The following is a 17194-nucleotide window of genomic DNA, read 5'->3' as shown; positions in this document are numbered from 1 at the left end:
AGTTTGTAAAAATAAAACAGCGTCCCCTATCAGTTTGCAAGTGGGACACCATGTAAAATTAAAGGTATCTCTCAGCTATTGTATCCATTAAAGTGCATATCATGGGTGGAGTCATACTTGCCAACTGTCCCGATTTTGTCCTGGCAGGTGTCCCAGCATATGTGTCTCTCGTCTCTCTGCACTGAGCTGCAGAGACTCGGTACAGCTTGTGGGAGGCCCTACGACCACCTTTACTGAGTCTCTTTGGATCAGTAAAGCTGTATCTAAAATGCCCGCCTTCTTTCTCCAGGACAGGCCTGAGCAAGTGCTCCGTGAGGCCTCGGTCAGCAGAGCTGATGCCAGGAAGAAGGAGACAGAAATAAGAAGACAGAAGAAGAAGAGGCAAGAGAAGAAGTGGACCTGCAGGAAAGGAGACAGTGACATGGAAGTGGTCGGCACAAAAGGTACGGAGACATTGAGAGAGAGAGAGTGTACGACAGCGGGAGTGAGAGGGTGAGGGTGAGAGTGCGAGAGAAATGGTAAATTAGAGTGTGAGAGAGCATGAGTGACAGCATTAGTGAGTGTTGTGAGTTTGTGAATAAGAGAGTAAGATAGTGAGAGTGAATGAATAAGAGTGAGTGTAAAAGAGAGCATGAATAAGAATGTGAGTGAGAATGTGAGTGCATGTCAGAGTGAGAGATTATGAGAAAGTGTGTGAGTATGAGTATTAAGACGAGTGACAGTGTGAGAGAGCATGAATAAGAGTGAGTGAGAGTGTGAGAGAACAAGAGAAATCAATGTAGTCAAGAACATGCAGAAATCAGCAACAAGTAGTGTAGGATATCTACTGCAAGAGTAGTAGCTCAGCCAGTACAACAACTGAGCACTGAATGGCGGTAAGTGCTCAGTTTTTAAACCTGCCGTGCTTCCAAGCCATGCCCCTAGCCAATAACTTAGCGATATGCGCGTCATGTTGCCTCCACGAAACACAGCCCAAGAAGGACCGCCACTGGGCAGCGGGAAAAGTAGGTAACCGCGGGTACTCGGGTGATAGGCTGAGTTGCGGTGCGGGACCCAGATGTCCCGGACAGTGACAATAAGAGTTGGCGTGTAAGAGAATGTGAGATAGCGTGAATAAGAGTTAGAATGTGGGAGAGCTTAAGAGTGAGAGTCTGGGAGTGTGAGATAGCGTGAGTATGTGAGAAAGCATGAGGGAGAGCACGTGAGGTGAGAGAGAACATGAATAAGAGTGAGAGTGTGAAAATTTAAAAGAGTGTGAGAAAGAGTGAGTGAGAATGTGAGAGAGAGTGAATAAGGGTGAAAGAGCACCAAAATGAAAGCGAAAATGATTTTGGGAATTATGCTGTACCACTATCAATGTCTAGCTCAGTATATAGTGCAGGGAGTTAAGCTGTACAACCATCTGTGTCTGGTTTGCGATATAACGATATGTGTTATACTATACCACTGTCTGAGTCTGGCTCAGTATGTAGTGATGGAAGTTATACTATACCACCATCTGTGTCTGGCTTACTCTATAATGATGCACCACCCTCTGTGCTGGAAATATAATGATATGAGTCATGCTGTATCACCTTCTGTGTCTGGCACACTATATAATGATGGGAGTTGTGGTATACGACTGTCAGCCTCAGTATATTATGATGAGTGTTATTCTGTACCTCCCTCAGTGACTGCCTTTGTCAGGACTGGGTTGGGAGCTTTCATGCAGATGGTGTAGACACCCAGAAGCAGACAGTCCAAAAGCAAAAGACAATAATCACTCCAGGAGGGTCAAAGGCAGGCAGTGTAGGATCATAAAGGGTAAACAAGTCGAGGTTGTGGAACAGGAAATAATCAGGATAGTTGTAGAACAAGCCAAAGGTCAAAATGCCAAAGGTCAAGCAGGTTTAAGTCGGGTAACTTGCTGTAGCATGAAAAGGGAGCTGGAAACTGCACGTGGACAGGTACCACAGCTTGGCAATACACAACCAAAGTAATGAGGGTTAGCAGGGTTTAATAAGGCTGCAGGTAACCGGCTCCTCCCAGTCATTAGGATTGACAGGCCTGGTATGTTCATTTGAATCATCTACTAATGAGGAGCACACCCCTCTGCAGCTGCCGTCTATTCACTCTATGTGGAGGTTAACTCTTGGTCGAGGATGTGGCCTACATCGCCTCCATGATACCGGACGGTACACCTTATACTTGAGGCCATGATGTGGCCTATTCACACACACCAGGACAGGCTCCGCCATACCAACACCCAAACACACACACCAGGACAGGCTATGCCACGCTGATGCACAAACATACACACACCGACACCCAAACACACTGATGCACAAACATACACACACCGACACCCAAACACACATACACCAGGACAGGGTCTGCCACACCGACACCTAAACACACACACACCAGGACAGGCTCTGTCACACCAACACTCAAACAGACACACCAGGGTTGGGTGTTGCCCCCAGCCAACCCCACATTGAATATTTATCCCACCACCCAGCTCTCCCTTTAGTTTTGATTTATATGATACCCCCAGCAAGTACCACATTTCTGGGTGAGCCAGCCCGGCCCTGACTGGGTATATTTTCAGGTAGGGGCCTGGAGCTGCAGCTCCATCAGCCCCTACGTTAATCTGGCCCTGTCGCCAGTTGCAGAATGAGATTTATATGAGCCCATGATGTGGCCTGTTCTGCAACCACACCGCCAGTTGCAGGGTGATATTTATGTGAGGCTGTACCATCGTCAGTGTCTGGTTTGCTATATATTGATGGGAGTTATGCTGTACCACTGTCATTGCCTGGCCCAATATATAATGATGGGAGTTGTGCAGTACAACCATCAGTATCTGGTTCATTATATAGTAATGATTTATGCTGTGTAACATGTCAGACTCATTGTGTGCTTCTGGTCACAATGAGATGCACTGTATCATATTATGTCTGGCTAACTGTATACTGATGAGGACTATGTTATAACACCTGCACATGCGTAATAGGGATTACAGTACACAACCTCCAGAGAGCCAAGGGTTATTTTACTGTCCCATTGTCCCTAATTGCCCCATTAAGCTCATGCAAAACCCGAACTCAGGCCCCGAACAGCACAAAATGTGAATAAGTAACTGGGCTTGGGAAAATTAGTTTTACTATTGTTTCTCATTACAGTCTACAGTAATTTGCAAATATCACCTTTGGGCATTTTATTCTGTCATTTCTTTTTTAGCAGGTCCCATTAAACGTCAGCTATACTTCGTATCCTTACCTCTAGTTTAATAGCTTTAACACATTACACTGTCAGCCCACGTTAGGTGGGCAGAACCATTTCAGTAACAACCAATTACAAAATACATTTACCTGTCTTGTGACAGATCAGGGGAATTCACGCCTCTCTCTCTCTCTCTCTCTCTCTCTAGCTGATGCAATTCTGTTGCAATATTTTACGTTTACTCTTTTTCCTTCCGAGAGGAAAAAAGTCCCTATTCTTTACAAAAATACACTTTATATCATTATCTGACACTCACTGCAGAACTATGCCGTTAAAAATAAGGCGAGCACTCGTAAACTGACAGAGACGACATTTCTTGTACTGTTAGCTGAAAGTTGCAAACCTTCATAGGAGGAGGGTAACAGCGGATGGATATTCAGTCGACGTAAATTGTCCTATACGCGGAGGTTCCAGGAACGAATTGATCATTTCAAACTAATCAAGCTGATGTTATATTGTTGATATCTTGTGCGTTATTATGGCTTTCTAAGATCGCATTACAACAAGTGTGCATTTGCACTTGTGCGCCAATACAGCAACCGCAAAAATGATGTAAGTATATCAACAACTTGAAATGTAGGGTTAACGTTGTCTCTTCTGGGTGCCCTCTTTTTAGCAGTTTTACTGTCCTTGTGCCGGATGCGCACTTATAGGCTGACTAACAGTATAGAGTTGTAACGTGGTAACCGTTAAACGAAAAAGAGCATACTTGATAGATCACACCACAGTTAGCCAGTAAAGTTTAAGTGAATCTAATTACATCCGTAAGCTAATAAAGGTATCACATTTACCAAGCTTGCTTGTATCTAACATGATATAATGACGTTCGGTTTGCAGCTTCAAACTATTTTATGGGTCGTACGGCATATAGTTTTTTTTTCCATCGTCCTTGTGAGAATGCATCTTTTATACCTGGAATTTAGATTATCGGGCAGTCGGATCTAAGTCGAAAATACCGTATTTGATGGTTGGGCAGCTATTTTAGCGGCCACTTTATTAAACGCATGTTCCAGCGACGCTTATAACTATGATCTAGCGATGAAGTGATTATTATAACACACACACGCGTTTATCTGGCAAATAACTGTTTTTCAGTCAGTACTAGTTGAAATAGTGGTGAATAGCAGCAATTGGGGAGTGGGGGAACTCACTTAAAACAGTGTCTGTGACCCAAACGTTGTGTAACTATTTCTTATCAATATTAGTTTTTAAAAACACAAAGGACAAGCAGGAGGGTTCTGGGAGCAGAATGATTTGTTCAGGCGCAAAACGGTTTATTACGTTGCATTTTGTTTTAATCTATCGAATGCAGTGAGGGTTATAACAAAACTGCACATGCTGATATATATAGTCGGTATGTTCATACAATTAGCGATCTGCCAGTTATATAAAACTGCGCACGTAGATGACTCCCCTTTAAAATGCCTTATTGTAAAACGTACGTTATATGCTGTCATGATGTATATAGTCATGTTAAAATGGTGTCTCTCCCCTTCTCGATTCCTGCTTGTTTTAAACATGAGACGCTTATCCGGTGCAGGCTCCAGAGTTTGGGTAGTGCTTAGGAGCGATGAGGGCATTGATCCACCCTTCGCTATGCAGAATGCTACAGCTTTGCACACTAACCAGTTCACGTGGGTTAGTAAGACGGACCCGACCTGTGTTAAATGTAATCAGTGCCGTGTATAAACTGACGGCTTTTGCGAGCAGGACCCTCTTTACCTCGTGTAACAGTTAGTCTGAATCTGTCATACCTTTTTGAACGTTTGAAGCGCTGCGTAATTAAAAAAAATACATATCATAATGAGTTTGGGATATCATGCAAAGTTTGTCCAAATGTGGGTGTTAATAAAAATCTAGAATTGTCCTGAAAAATATATTGGTTTATTTAGCAATGTTGCTAAAACTTTACTACGGAGAGCTTCCACTTGAACAAAAGCAGAAACTGGGTTATATAGGCAGATTAAGTTAACAACTCAAGATATTTTTTCCCCTAACTTTCCCTTAATTGTAAGTTATTTAGTAGTATAGCATATTCATGTTTGTTTATGCTTGCTTAGACAAAAGCCTAATCTTTAGTTTCCATGCAGACTACTTTTTTGTGCTCCTTGTTTTTAATCACTGTCTACTTGAGTTGTCAGCAGGAACAGCTTTATTCCCTTGGGTTTAATTTAGTTGTTTTTGTTATTTGAGATGGATCCCTTTAGAGCATTTGCACATGAGGTAGAACAGAAATTTCACATATAATTGCTTAGAAATGTGATAAAATTGTACACTAAGCAGACCATATAATTATACATACTTTGAAGGCAAAACTGAAAACGATGTGCCTTAGGAATAGGATTGTGCCTAGCAACAGATAAGACAGAATGATCCCAAAATATGGTGTTGTGCCAAGCTGAAGTCACTTCCTAGGGGTGCTTGGGAACCTTTTAGCCCTCTGTCATTGTTGATTAGCTATCAACCATTTAATGATAGTAGAATATCATAGGTACTTTTACCCCTTGATGACTGACTTGTTGTTAACGTTGTCTTTGAATTTGTCACATTTATTATACTACTTAAATATCTATTCTGATTCTACCAATCAGGATAAATAATGCAACTCTGTTAACCCGGTTTGTGGCTCAGGGGTTTACCCCCCTAGGTGATGTCCTTTTTTTGCCATGATTCCCCTTTTCCGTGTTTAGTTTACCCACACATTATATATTGGTATTGTTTTTTTTTCTTCTTCAAGGACAAATGATGATGGTGTTTATAGCACCTCCTAGCAGGGAAAGAAGTAGCTTCTGCCCCCCCTCGGAATTAACTTAAGTTCTTCCTTTTTACAAATGCCCTTCTTTCTGCCAAGCTGTTTGACTTTGCACATAGCCTGTTTACTTCATTTACGCTTCATGCATTTGCTGTACAAACCTAATAAGCAGACTAGCTTGGCCACCAAAGCAAAAGTGTGGGAGACAATTGGCACATCAGTTTAAAACAAAACAAACAAACAAAAAAAAATATATATATATCCAATGGGTGACATGTCAGTTTGTGTTGTAAACAACTTGATGGTTGTATACATATTGAGGCAGTACTTTTGTAATATAAATATTTTGCTCAGGTCATTGAAACTGCCATCAGACCTCAGACCACACAGTTAATCTAAGTCTTACTATTCCTGAGTCACTTATTCTCGCACAGATCTGGTACAGAAGATATATGTAAGACAGGGCTCGACAAATCCCAGGCGCCAGGTCGCCATGGCGACAGAGAATTTTGTCCTGGCGCCTAGGTTTTGTCAGCCTCTTACATCCAGAAAAAATTGTGGATGTAAGAGGCTGAGTCACCACACGGGGGCGCTGCTGCTACTGTCTGCCCAGAAGTCTGGGCAGACAGCACAGCCACTCCGAGCCCGCCCCCGAGCCTGAGATCACTCCCACGGAGTGATCCTGTAGGCTGAAAACACGGTTGCTGGAAAAGCAGCAATCGTGTTTTCAGCTGCCACAGGCAGCCTCAGGGAAGGGGTTTGTGTGTTGATTGGGTCCCCACACAAGTCTGGGGACCTCACCCAACACCCCCCAGCTGCCTGATCGCTCCATGGGAGCGACAGCGCAGCGTTAACCCCTTCAATGCCGCGATCGCGGCATTTAGGGGTTAATTCCCGTTTTGGGGGCTTTGCTGCTGGTGGTCTGCCTGGAAGCTCAGACAGACCAGCAACAGCAAAAACGAGCCCCCACAAGCCCTTTGATGACTCCTGTAGGTATGGAAGCCTACAGCAGTCATCAAAGAGACTCCCTCTGCAATGTCTGGTCCATAGACCAGCAATTGAGTCCCAGCTGCCAGAGGCAGCTTCAGGGACAGGGGAGAGGGTTCTTCGGTCTCCACATGAGTGTGGAGACCAGCCCCAACACCCCCCGCTGCCTGATCGCTCCCTGAGAGCGACAGTGCAGCGTTAACCCATTCAATGCCGCGATCGTGGCGTTTTAGGGGTTAACTCCCGTTTTGTAAGGGGCTCTGCTGCCGGTGGTCTGCCTGGAAGCCCAGGCAGACCAGCAACAGCAAAAAAACGAGCCCCCACAAGCCCTTTGATGATTCCTGTAGGCATAGAAGCCTACAGCAGTCATCATAGACTTCCCCCCTGCAGTGGCTGGTCTATAGACCAGCAATTGCTTCCCAGCTGCCAGAGGCAGCTTCAGGGACAGGGTGAGAGGGTTCTTTGGTCTGCCATGAGTGTGGAGACCAGCCCCAACACCCCCCTGCTGCCTGATCACTCCATGAGAGCGACAGTGCAGCGTTAACCCCTTCAATGCCACAATTGTGTATGACACATTCGTGGCATTCCAGGGGTTAACATTTGTCCCCACAAGCTTTTGGGGACTAAATATCTGTCAATGCTGTGCTCCAATGGAACATCAGCATCGAAAGAGTTGAAAAAAATGTATTTAAAAAAAAAAAACAAACAGCACTGACCTGAAAGTCCAGGGTGCTTCCAGGTCAAACGCTGTGAGTTTAGTAAGTGGGCTGATGATGATCGGATCACTCCTGACAAACTGTTAGTTTAAAAAAAATCCTGGCTCCTAACTTTTTTACCTGGCGCCTAGATTCACAACAAATTTGTCAAGCCCTGATGTAAGATATATAATATACTGGATCTAAAATAAAGCCCCCTCTCCTCCCCACATATAGCAGGCATTGTACCCAGGTTGTCAAGGATTGCCCTAGTGGGCTCTTAACATTATCTTGTGATTAGCCTATACCGGATAAATCTAAGAAAACTGCTAATTCTGCACTGCTCGTGTTTAGCTGTAATTTTCTTCTTTCCCGTTTACTGTACCCACACAAGTTTTCTTTTTCAGGACAAGAAGGGCTTTCTTATTATTTACTATTAAAAAAAGTATAAAATATGGTGAAAAATTTAGAAAAAAAATGACTTTCTAACTTTTAGTTGAAAAATCTTTTACTCATCTATAAAAGGTAATGAAAAAACTGCTAAATAGATTCTACTATTCGTCCTAAGTTTAGAAATACCCAATATTTTATCTTTGATCACCTCCTAAACAAATGGGCGTCCGCCCTGATGTCGAGGCATTGCAGCAACACCGTTTGGGTGCAGAAAGCAAACGTAGATTGATTTCTGCACCCGTATAAAGTCATGACGCTGCTGGCACGTCAATTGTTGCTAACCCTTTGTTTTCGGGTGTCGTGCCCAGACCGTCAATTGTCATTAAGGGGTTAAAGAGGCAACATGGTAAAAGTGAGAAGCCAACCTTCCTGCATTCATAAGATTATGCCAAATATTTTGGCATAGTAGGTTCTAGCTTTTTTTGGTGCCCACTTCCTGACGACATTAACTGATTTGATAAAAAGCCAGTATGTATCCTGTATTTTGGACTGAAATAGGATAAAGTCAATGCTTGTTTTTGATGAAAATAGTCAAGCTTTCCTAGATGATCCTAAAGTAAGTGGTATTGGCCATGCATACCACTCTTCCATTTTATGTTTGTGTTTGGTTGATGAGGTCAAACTGCCTAATTATCTTCAGGGGCATAGAGTAAACCAAGGTGCCAGAATAGTCAGATGATGGAGTCCTGTAAGAATAGCATCAGTATTTGTGTGAGAGATTCTGAATTTGTAAGCTAATTGGCTGATTTGATAAAAGGCTGAAGCAAAGATTTGCAAATAACGTATTTGCTCGATTATAAGACGAGGTTTTTTTTTCAGAGCAAATGCTCTGAAAAATACCCTTCGTCTTATAATCGGGGTCGTCTTATAATCAGACCTCAAATAGGTCTGACTATGAGACGACTAAGATCCAGACCTTCCCCGACTGTCAGAGATCAGAGTTCCCCGTGCCGGGAACTCTGATCTCTGACAGTCGGGGAAGGTCTGTGCGATGGACCCAGACAACCCTCGCAGCTAGCCACGCCTCCTTCCGGCTGCAGCGTAAGTGCGTGGGATCTACACGCTGCCCCGGCTACATGACGGGGAAGTCAGAAGCACTGGTAAGTTTGGGGGGGGGTGTCACGGTCAGGACTACTTGCCAAGCCGTGACTGTGTGGAGGGTGTGGGCATGAAGGGGTTAATAGCACCAGGCCTCTGGATTTACTAACTTGACCCCTTAACAGGGCATAAGTTACACCAAATTAACCCCCAAATCCTGCCTGTATCCCCCCAGGTAGTCTGCCACCACTCACGATTTTGATACCGGATTCGTGAGAAATCCGATTTAGAACATCTATCGCTATATATATATCAACCCACCCCGGGCAAACAACATATATATATATCCTTAGAACGTAATAACAATACGGTAACGTGTTATCCTCTCTTAGGGTTCGTGGATATCGATACTAGAGCCCAAAGACAGACTTAGATTTTGAATATTTTAATAACAAAAAGACAAAGATTACACAGTGCCAGAATTACAAAAAACAAGACATACAAAAGAAAATAAAACAGCAAACAGTTCTTAAAAACAATGGGACTTAAACACAGGCCCCTCACTCACGAGTTTCTCCAATAAGCCGGCCTGTGGGAACTCCTTAAGTCCAGATGGTTCTTACGATGTTGTTCCGATCAGAGTATATCATGGAGTTCTGCTTTGAGGTCGCTGCATTGTCCCTAAATCAGACTTTTGCAAGCAAACGCCCCTCTGACCACATGACCGATTATATGACACCATCCCCAAGAATCGGGTCCCATCTTTGATGTGCCAATAAGTTATGGTGGGGTAAAGGTGATGGAAACCCCCCCACTTAAGATAGGAATGGAATTCCTATAACTAAGGATCCTTATCAGTTAGGCCATGAATCACCACAGGGGTCCTTTGGGAAGATGACACCTCTAGCCAGAACAGATACAGAGGGCATTCACAAAGAAACACATTAAATCAACCTCAGATTAACTCATTGAATGCTTAAACAAAGAAACTAACCACCTCTGCTGGGTTACCCTTCCATGCATCCACTACATTATATGAGTTAATCATGACAGGGGGTGTTAAATGGGGGGCATAAGGCATTTCTGGAGGCAGAGTGCTCTGTGAAATGCCTTTTAACCCCCTTAATGCCACTCTGCCTCCAGAAATGCCTTTTTAACCCTCTATACGCCACTCTGCCTCCTGAATGCCATAAACCTCCCTATATGCCACTCTTCCCCATAATATGCCTTTTAACCCTCTAAATGCCAGAGTGGCATATAGGGGTATAAGGCATTTCTGGAGGCAGAGTGGCACATAGGGGGTCAAAAGGCATATCATGGGGCGCAGTGGCATATAGGGTTAAAAGGCGTATCATGGGGTACAGTGGCATTTAGAGGGTTAAAAGGCATATCATGGGGCACAGTGGCATTTAGAGGGTTAAAACAGGGCTCGACAAATCCCAGGCGCCAGGTCGCCATGGCGACTCAGAATTTTGTCCTGGCACCTAGGAGTTTGTCAGCCTCTTACATCCACACAAAAATGCCCCCGCGTCACCACACGGGGGCGCTGCTGCCGCTGTCTGCCCAGGAGTCTTGGCAGACAGCACAGCCACTCAGAGCCCGCCCCCGAGCCTGTGATCACTCCCACGGAGTGATGCTGTAGGCTGAAACCGCAATTGCAGGAAAACCTGCAATAGCGTTTTCAGGCAGGTTCAGGAAAGGGGGTTCAGCGTTGATTGGGTCCCCACACAAGTGTGGGGACCTGACGCAACACCCCCCTGCTGCCTGATCGCTCCATGAGAGCGACAGGGCAGCGGTAACCCCTTCAATGCTGCGATCGCGGCATTTAGGGGTTAATTCCCGTTTTTCCAGGGGCTCTGCTGCTGGTGGTCTGCCTGCAAGCCCAGGCAGACCAGCAACAGCAAAAACGAGCCCCCACAAGCCCTTTGATGACTCCTGTAGGCATGGAAGCCTACAGCAGTCATCAGAGACTCCCCCCTGCCAGAGGCAGCTTCAGTGACAGGGGGAGAGGGTTCTTTGCCCCAACACCCCCCTGCTGCCTGATCGCTCCATGAGAGCAACAGTGCAGCGTTAACCCCTTCAATTCCACAATTGTCTATAACACATTCGTGGCATTGCAGGGGTTAACATTTGTCCCCACAAGCTTGTGGGGACTAAATATCAGTCAATGCTGTGCTCGAATGGAACATCAGCATTGAAAGCGTTAAAAAAAAAAACATATATATATCCAAAAAAATAATTTAAAAAAACAAACAAACAAAAAAAAAAAAACAGCGCTGACCTCAAAGTCCAGGGTACTTCCAGGTCAAATGCTGTGAGTTTAGTAAGTGGGCTGATGATGATCAGATCACTCCTAACCAACTGTTAGTTTAAAAAAAAAATTCTGGCTCCTAACTTTTTTAGCTGGCGCCTAGATTCACAACACATTTGTCAAGCCCTGGGTTAAAAGGCATATCATGGGGCACAGTGGCATATAGGGGTATAAGGCATTTCTGGGGCAGATGTGCATAACTGGGGGGCAGGTTGGAAAATAGAAGGAAAAAAAACCAAAATATTTTTCATAGCTTTTATTAAAAAAAATAGTTTAGATGAATTAACATTTACTGGTAAAACTTTCTTCCTATAGGGTCGTCTTATATTCAGGCTTTTTCTTTTTTTCCTAAATTAATATTCAGATTTGGGTTGGGTCGTCTTATAATCAGGGTCGTCTTATAATCGAGCAAATAAGGTACTGCTTCCAGAACAGCTATTCTGTTTTAAGAGGGCTATTTTTCTCGTTTGGAATATTTGGTTAAATAAGTGATAAGACTCTGGATTTTGCCTTTATGTAAACTTATTCATGACGGCTACTCTTCCAGAAATACCTTGGAGCATGCATCGTTTTAAACTATTGCAGCAAACAATCTCGCAAGCCTTGAACATGTATAAAACATTGTGCTGCTTGATACTACCTTCTGTGATAGCCAGACTGCTCTGCTGGTATTCTCAAAACCTCAGTGGCAATTGTTCTTGCCACAGATGCCTCTGCCTCAGATTTGTGAGCTTATCTAGATAGACTCCTGGTTTCTCCTTTTTAACATAGACTACAGTCATGTGTACAGTAATATAGATTAGCATACAGAAAAAAACAGTTCTCATTTGGTGGGTCTCTTATCAGGTTTAGCCACAAAATGGCATCTCTACTAACGAGACAAAAAGTGCATCCTATAGGAAATGCAAATGAAAAGAATTAAACCATTACAACATTAAGCACTCAAGCGTTTAAAGATACACTCCAGCCATCATTTGCACTCTAATGCATATTCTAGCTGAGTGGTCCCTTCAGATTCCTCCTCCCCCCTTGTAAATGCATGACAGCTTCTGTAGAGTCCCCCAATATGAATTTGCATTTTCCTCACAAAAAAACTGAAATACCACACTGAGACTGTTCGCACTGTTTCCTGGTTAATCGCTTGCTCTTATTACTTATTACATTTTTAATTGTCACTGTGCTTGTAGCCTCAAGATCACTTTCAATTGGCTTTTTTTTTTACAATAGTCAGATTTCATTAAATGGCTCATTTTAAGCATAGAACACTTCATTTCATAGTAAGAACTACACCTACTCTAGTGTTCTGGATTGTATGTGCATATAACCAAAAATTATAGACCACCTCTTGGATATACTGCTCGTGCATGTTAATGTAAATTTAGTTTTGTGACTTATACTTTTCCCTATTATTTACAGGTCTCTTTCTTGCGCTGCACCTTCCGCTGCCGGTTACAGCAGGAATTGTGCCTTTAATCCTTTCTCAAGTGTGAAGCTAAATAATCCTGGTCGAAATGTCTCTCCTGACGGCTTTAAACTTGGACCTGGAGATGTCTATGTTGCCAGTTAGCACTCTGCACTGGCGGGCAGATCTTAAGATTCCTGCTCATCGAAATCACTATGAACAAGTACCCGTGCCCATGGAAGACATTGTAAACGCTAGTTGTGATGGATCAGAGTGTCTGGCAGGTAACCTGAAATTATAGCTTGTGTATACAGATGTAATTTGTTTTATCTTACTGATGTGTGTAGCCTAAAAAAATTCCTTCTCATTTAACAGGTGATGGATTCGCGGATTGGATGACTGAAAGAGTGGATTTCTCATGCTTTCTTCCAGGCTGTATGGATCTATTGGTGCCAGCCCCTCCAGCGCCAGACTTGGAGGTGATGGCTACGCTTCTGAAGAAAGAGCTAGAGCAAATGGAAGACTACTTCCTGGAGGAGACACACTCCCCAGGTCTTCCTGTACCTCCAGATCAAGTGGCTCCTTGCACACCACCTTCTCATGAAGGGCACTTCATTTTCCCCACACCTGATCAGCAGCTAGGTGGAAAGGAAGTAGAGTTCCAGGCCTATGTAACAGATACCCCATCATCTCCAGCTGTTGCACTAGAGACACTGGACTCTGGTTGCCTTGACCTACTAAATCTATATACTAATGTTTCTAGTGATTTCCCTTGTGAAAACTTGCAGGATCTTGCTGTTCTAAATTATACCACTGACCCGCCAGCACAATACAAACACCTGAATAGGTCTTCACCGTATGACCGTCCCATTACTTTGACGAGCAGTAAAAGTACCACCATTAATCAAAAGGGTGATCGTAAACAGAAGAAGAGAGACCAAAATAAGACAGCAGCTTTGCGATACCGTCAACGGAAACGTGCAGAGTACGATGCACTTGATGAAGAGTGCCAGAGTCTAGAAGTCAGAAACAGGGAGCTGAAAGAGAAGTCTGATTCAATTGAAAGAGAAATCCAGTATGTTAAGGACCTCCTCATTGAGGTCTATAAGGCCAGGAGTCAAAGAATTCGTAATAACTAGATTTTGGAAATTAAGATTCTATCCATATTATTTCAATGGTGGAACTGAGACTGGGATTTTGGTGGAACATACTTTTAGGGTCCTTTCCCCACAGTTTATCCTTTTGTGTAGTAGGGGCCAGTCACTGGTTTAACGTCAGGGTTAAGAGAAGTTTGAGTAGGACATTTTTTAACACGCGCATGAGCTACCATAAGAAGTCATAATTGTTTTCTTAGTCTTTAGATCTCTCTCCCTTTTTGTTGACAACTGGCTGGGAGAAATATGCTCTGTCAAATTAATAGTACATTAATTTTTGAAACTTGTCTCTTGATTTGGGAATGCTGCAGCAAGTATACACAAATATATTAGCTTACGTATGCTGCTAACTGTAGGGGAGTCTAAAAATTAAAGGTGATTTTACAAGATGCAATTTAGTGATAATACGTTGCAACATTCTCCCATCCTTCACCACTAAATAATTCGTAAGAAATTGCAAACCTGTGGTAAAATTTGTCTGGAATATCATACAAATTGTTTCTTATGATTAAATTAATGAAGATTGTGTGTGTTTGCACTAGAATCACTTTTCTTAAATAAGCCAATTTCAAAAGTTGTTTTATTGCCATAGTTGCAAATTAAATCATCCAAGGAACATTTGACTTGTAGTCATAAGGCCACTTAGTGGTCACTTTTTAAATGGCTCCTGATAACGTTTAAAGGGGGGGTGTAGATTTCAACACGTGCATTAAATATAGGAATAAAGTTCATACCTACCTATATGTTGATATGGAATGCAAGTTTTAAACTGGTTTTATGGGGCAGTGAAATGAGTATGCAACACCCAGAAATCTAATTGTATGTGTTGTTTGCTTTAGATATTAAATTTTGAACATATATTAAACCTAACGCAGTAGCTGTGTTTTCCAGTTAAGCATTTTGTTCCTTGTACTATTAGCTTGCACTATTTTGGGTGCACTTATTAGCACTTATTTTGGGTGAATGTCTGTGGAATTGCGAAATATTCTAAGAATATCACATTTGGGTGTTTTATTTATATATATAAAAGAATTGTGTGTACACATTTCTAATTGCTTTAGAATTAGGTGTTGGCAAAGCTTGCATTCCCTGTGTTCAAGCTTGTAGCTCTTCGAGTGTTCCTGCACACATACAAAAAAAAAATGCATCAGGCCATGAAGAATCCAATTAATGTAATACTCTGAGTTAGCCAGGCTTTCATAAGAACTAATAATTTTGTGTTTGTAACCCTTGCACCACTGGATATTTGGGCCATGTAGTGCTCTACAAAGTCTTTTGATCCACAATATCCAAAATAGAGTTTGCATAATAATAAGGAAAATTTGCCTGGCATGTTTTGTGGAAAGGGGTTAAAGCTATGTGTAAATCACTCATGCATCTCCTACCTTCATTGTCCATTACTAATAAACCTGATAGAAATAGCTGGTTGGTTTTGGGGTTACACCACACACACACACACACACACACACACACACACACACACACACACACACACACACAAGCAAATGGTTTCAATGTCCGAAACTACAAAGTTTGATTCAGGATGCTGTCTCTACACAGTTCAGTGTGATTAGTAAGCTGGGCACCGCCATCTTGCCAGAGGCAAAATCTCACTATGGTGTTTGTGACCATTCTCTGAAGTGGTCACAGTGCATCCTGGGGTGGGTTATCGATGTCGCTGAAGGCCTTGATATCGAGGCACTTTGGCAACACTGTTAATTTTTGGAGGCAATCTTATTTTAAAGCAGACGGACAATACCATATTTAATATGGTGCAAGTTGACGGTCCAGGTAATGTGACGGCACCTGCCGTGGTTTTAGGTGTTGCTGAATACCTCGATCCTTTACAGCAACAGTTTAGAAGAAAAAAAAGCAATGTTAGATTAATTTCTACATCTGTTTAACTCCTTTACAATTAATAGAAAAAAAAAAACCTGTTGGCGGCAATTGACACGCCAGGCATGTTATGACTTTAAACGGTGTAGAAAGGGATCTGATTGTTTTTCTTCACCTAAATGATACTACTATAAAGCCTCACTGTTGAGGTATTAAACACGGTGCTCAACAGCAGGGGCTCCTACCCCAGATGTCGGTGTCCGCCATAAATTGTATATGATGGGGAAACTTGCATTGGCTGGCTTCAAAGATGTCCCAGAAATAGGAGAAGGGCACAGACTAACCGAAAGTCCAAGTTCCTCCCAAAAAATGCACACCTCTCAAAGGTGGCCTGTTACCTCCCAAAGAACCTGACAAACCCATGTATCACGGTGTTCCGGAGCTGTCGCCAAACACATTGGGGTGTTGACAGTGACATAGCAGGAGCGGTTAATTCATACCTGAAGTACAATTTGGGGGGGGGGCACAAAATGCCACCACCAATGTTGACAAAGCCTGGTGGTAAAATTAGTTAAGGGAAAAGGTTAGAATACCACCACTTGAAATACGCTGGGGTGTCTAGTTTTCACTGTGCACTTCCCAAATAAGGCATTTTACCTCCCTAATTCGACAAACCCCAAGCGTGGGGGTATCACTGTCCACTGTACATGTTGCTGAACACATGTTGGGATGTTGTGTTACAGTGACATATACCAGGAGCTGTAAATTCATTCCTGAAGTGCAATTTGTGTGATATAAAACAAAATGAATTACTACTTGACAAAAGCTAGTAGAATTAGTGCATGGAATGGGTTAAAATACCAGCATTTGAAGTACCTTAGGGGTGTAGTTTTCAAAAATATATAGTCTGATGGGGGTTAATTGCATTGACCAGCTTCAAAGATGTCCCAAATAGCACATGGGGCAGAACGACCAGATTTGGCAAAACAATGATTTTTTTAATGGCAAAATGTTACTTGTACTTATTGCCCTATAACTTGCAAGAAAACATTGGGTATTACTAAACTCAGGACAAATAGAATCTATTTAGCAGATCTTTTTCATTAGCTTTTGTAGATGGGCAATAGATTTATCAAATAAAAGTGGGCAATTTTTCATTTGATTAGATGTTCTGATCAAAAAAAGAGGAGAAAATTACAGCTAAACATGAGCACTGCAAAAGTGTTAAAACAGGGTAAAAAAAACCACAGCCTGGCCCTAAAGGGGTTAAACTGCAAAACCAAAATACACAAAGAAGCGTCA

At 42.7% G+C, this 17194-nt stretch overlaps 2 protein-coding genes across 2 annotated transcripts in view; one reads left to right on the top strand and one right to left on the bottom strand.

The window, feature by feature from the left end:
- The window catches only part of LIG1 (DNA ligase 1), a 193576-nt gene extending 190152 nt beyond the window's left edge, over positions 1-3424 (bottom strand). The window contains exon 1 of the mRNA XM_053451461.1: positions 3354-3424. The gene's annotated coding sequence lies outside the window, so the exon portion shown is untranslated. The remainder of the gene's footprint in view (positions 1-3353) is intronic.
- Positions 3425-3646: 222 nt separating this feature from the next.
- Positions 3647-15477, top strand: ATF5 (activating transcription factor 5). The gene is made up of 3 exons (XM_053451474.1): positions 3647-3816; positions 12917-13186; positions 13278-15477. The coding sequence occupies exons 2-3, from the start codon at positions 13012-13014 to the stop codon at positions 14039-14041; spliced, it is 939 nt and encodes a 312-aa protein (XP_053307449.1). The 5' UTR covers positions 3647-3816; positions 12917-13011; the 3' UTR covers positions 14042-15477.
- Positions 15478-17194: the final 1717 nt, after the last annotated feature.

This window comes from Spea bombifrons, chromosome 12 (genome assembly GCF_027358695.1).
Source record: "Spea bombifrons isolate aSpeBom1 chromosome 12, aSpeBom1.2.pri, whole genome shotgun sequence".
NCBI classification, from domain to species: Eukaryota; Metazoa; Chordata; class Amphibia; order Anura; family Pelobatidae; genus Spea; species Spea bombifrons.
This window is presented reverse-complemented; position numbering and strand designations above follow the sequence as displayed.

Coding starts and splice junctions, on each gene's coding strand:
- ATF5 (XM_053451474.1), top strand. CDS start 13,012: ATGTCTCTCCTGACGGCTTTAAACTTGGACCTGGAGATGTCTATGTTG. Junction 13,187..13,277: donor TGGATCAGAGTGTCTGGCAG/GTAACCTGAAAT, acceptor CTCATTTAACAG/GTGATGGATTCGCGGATTGG.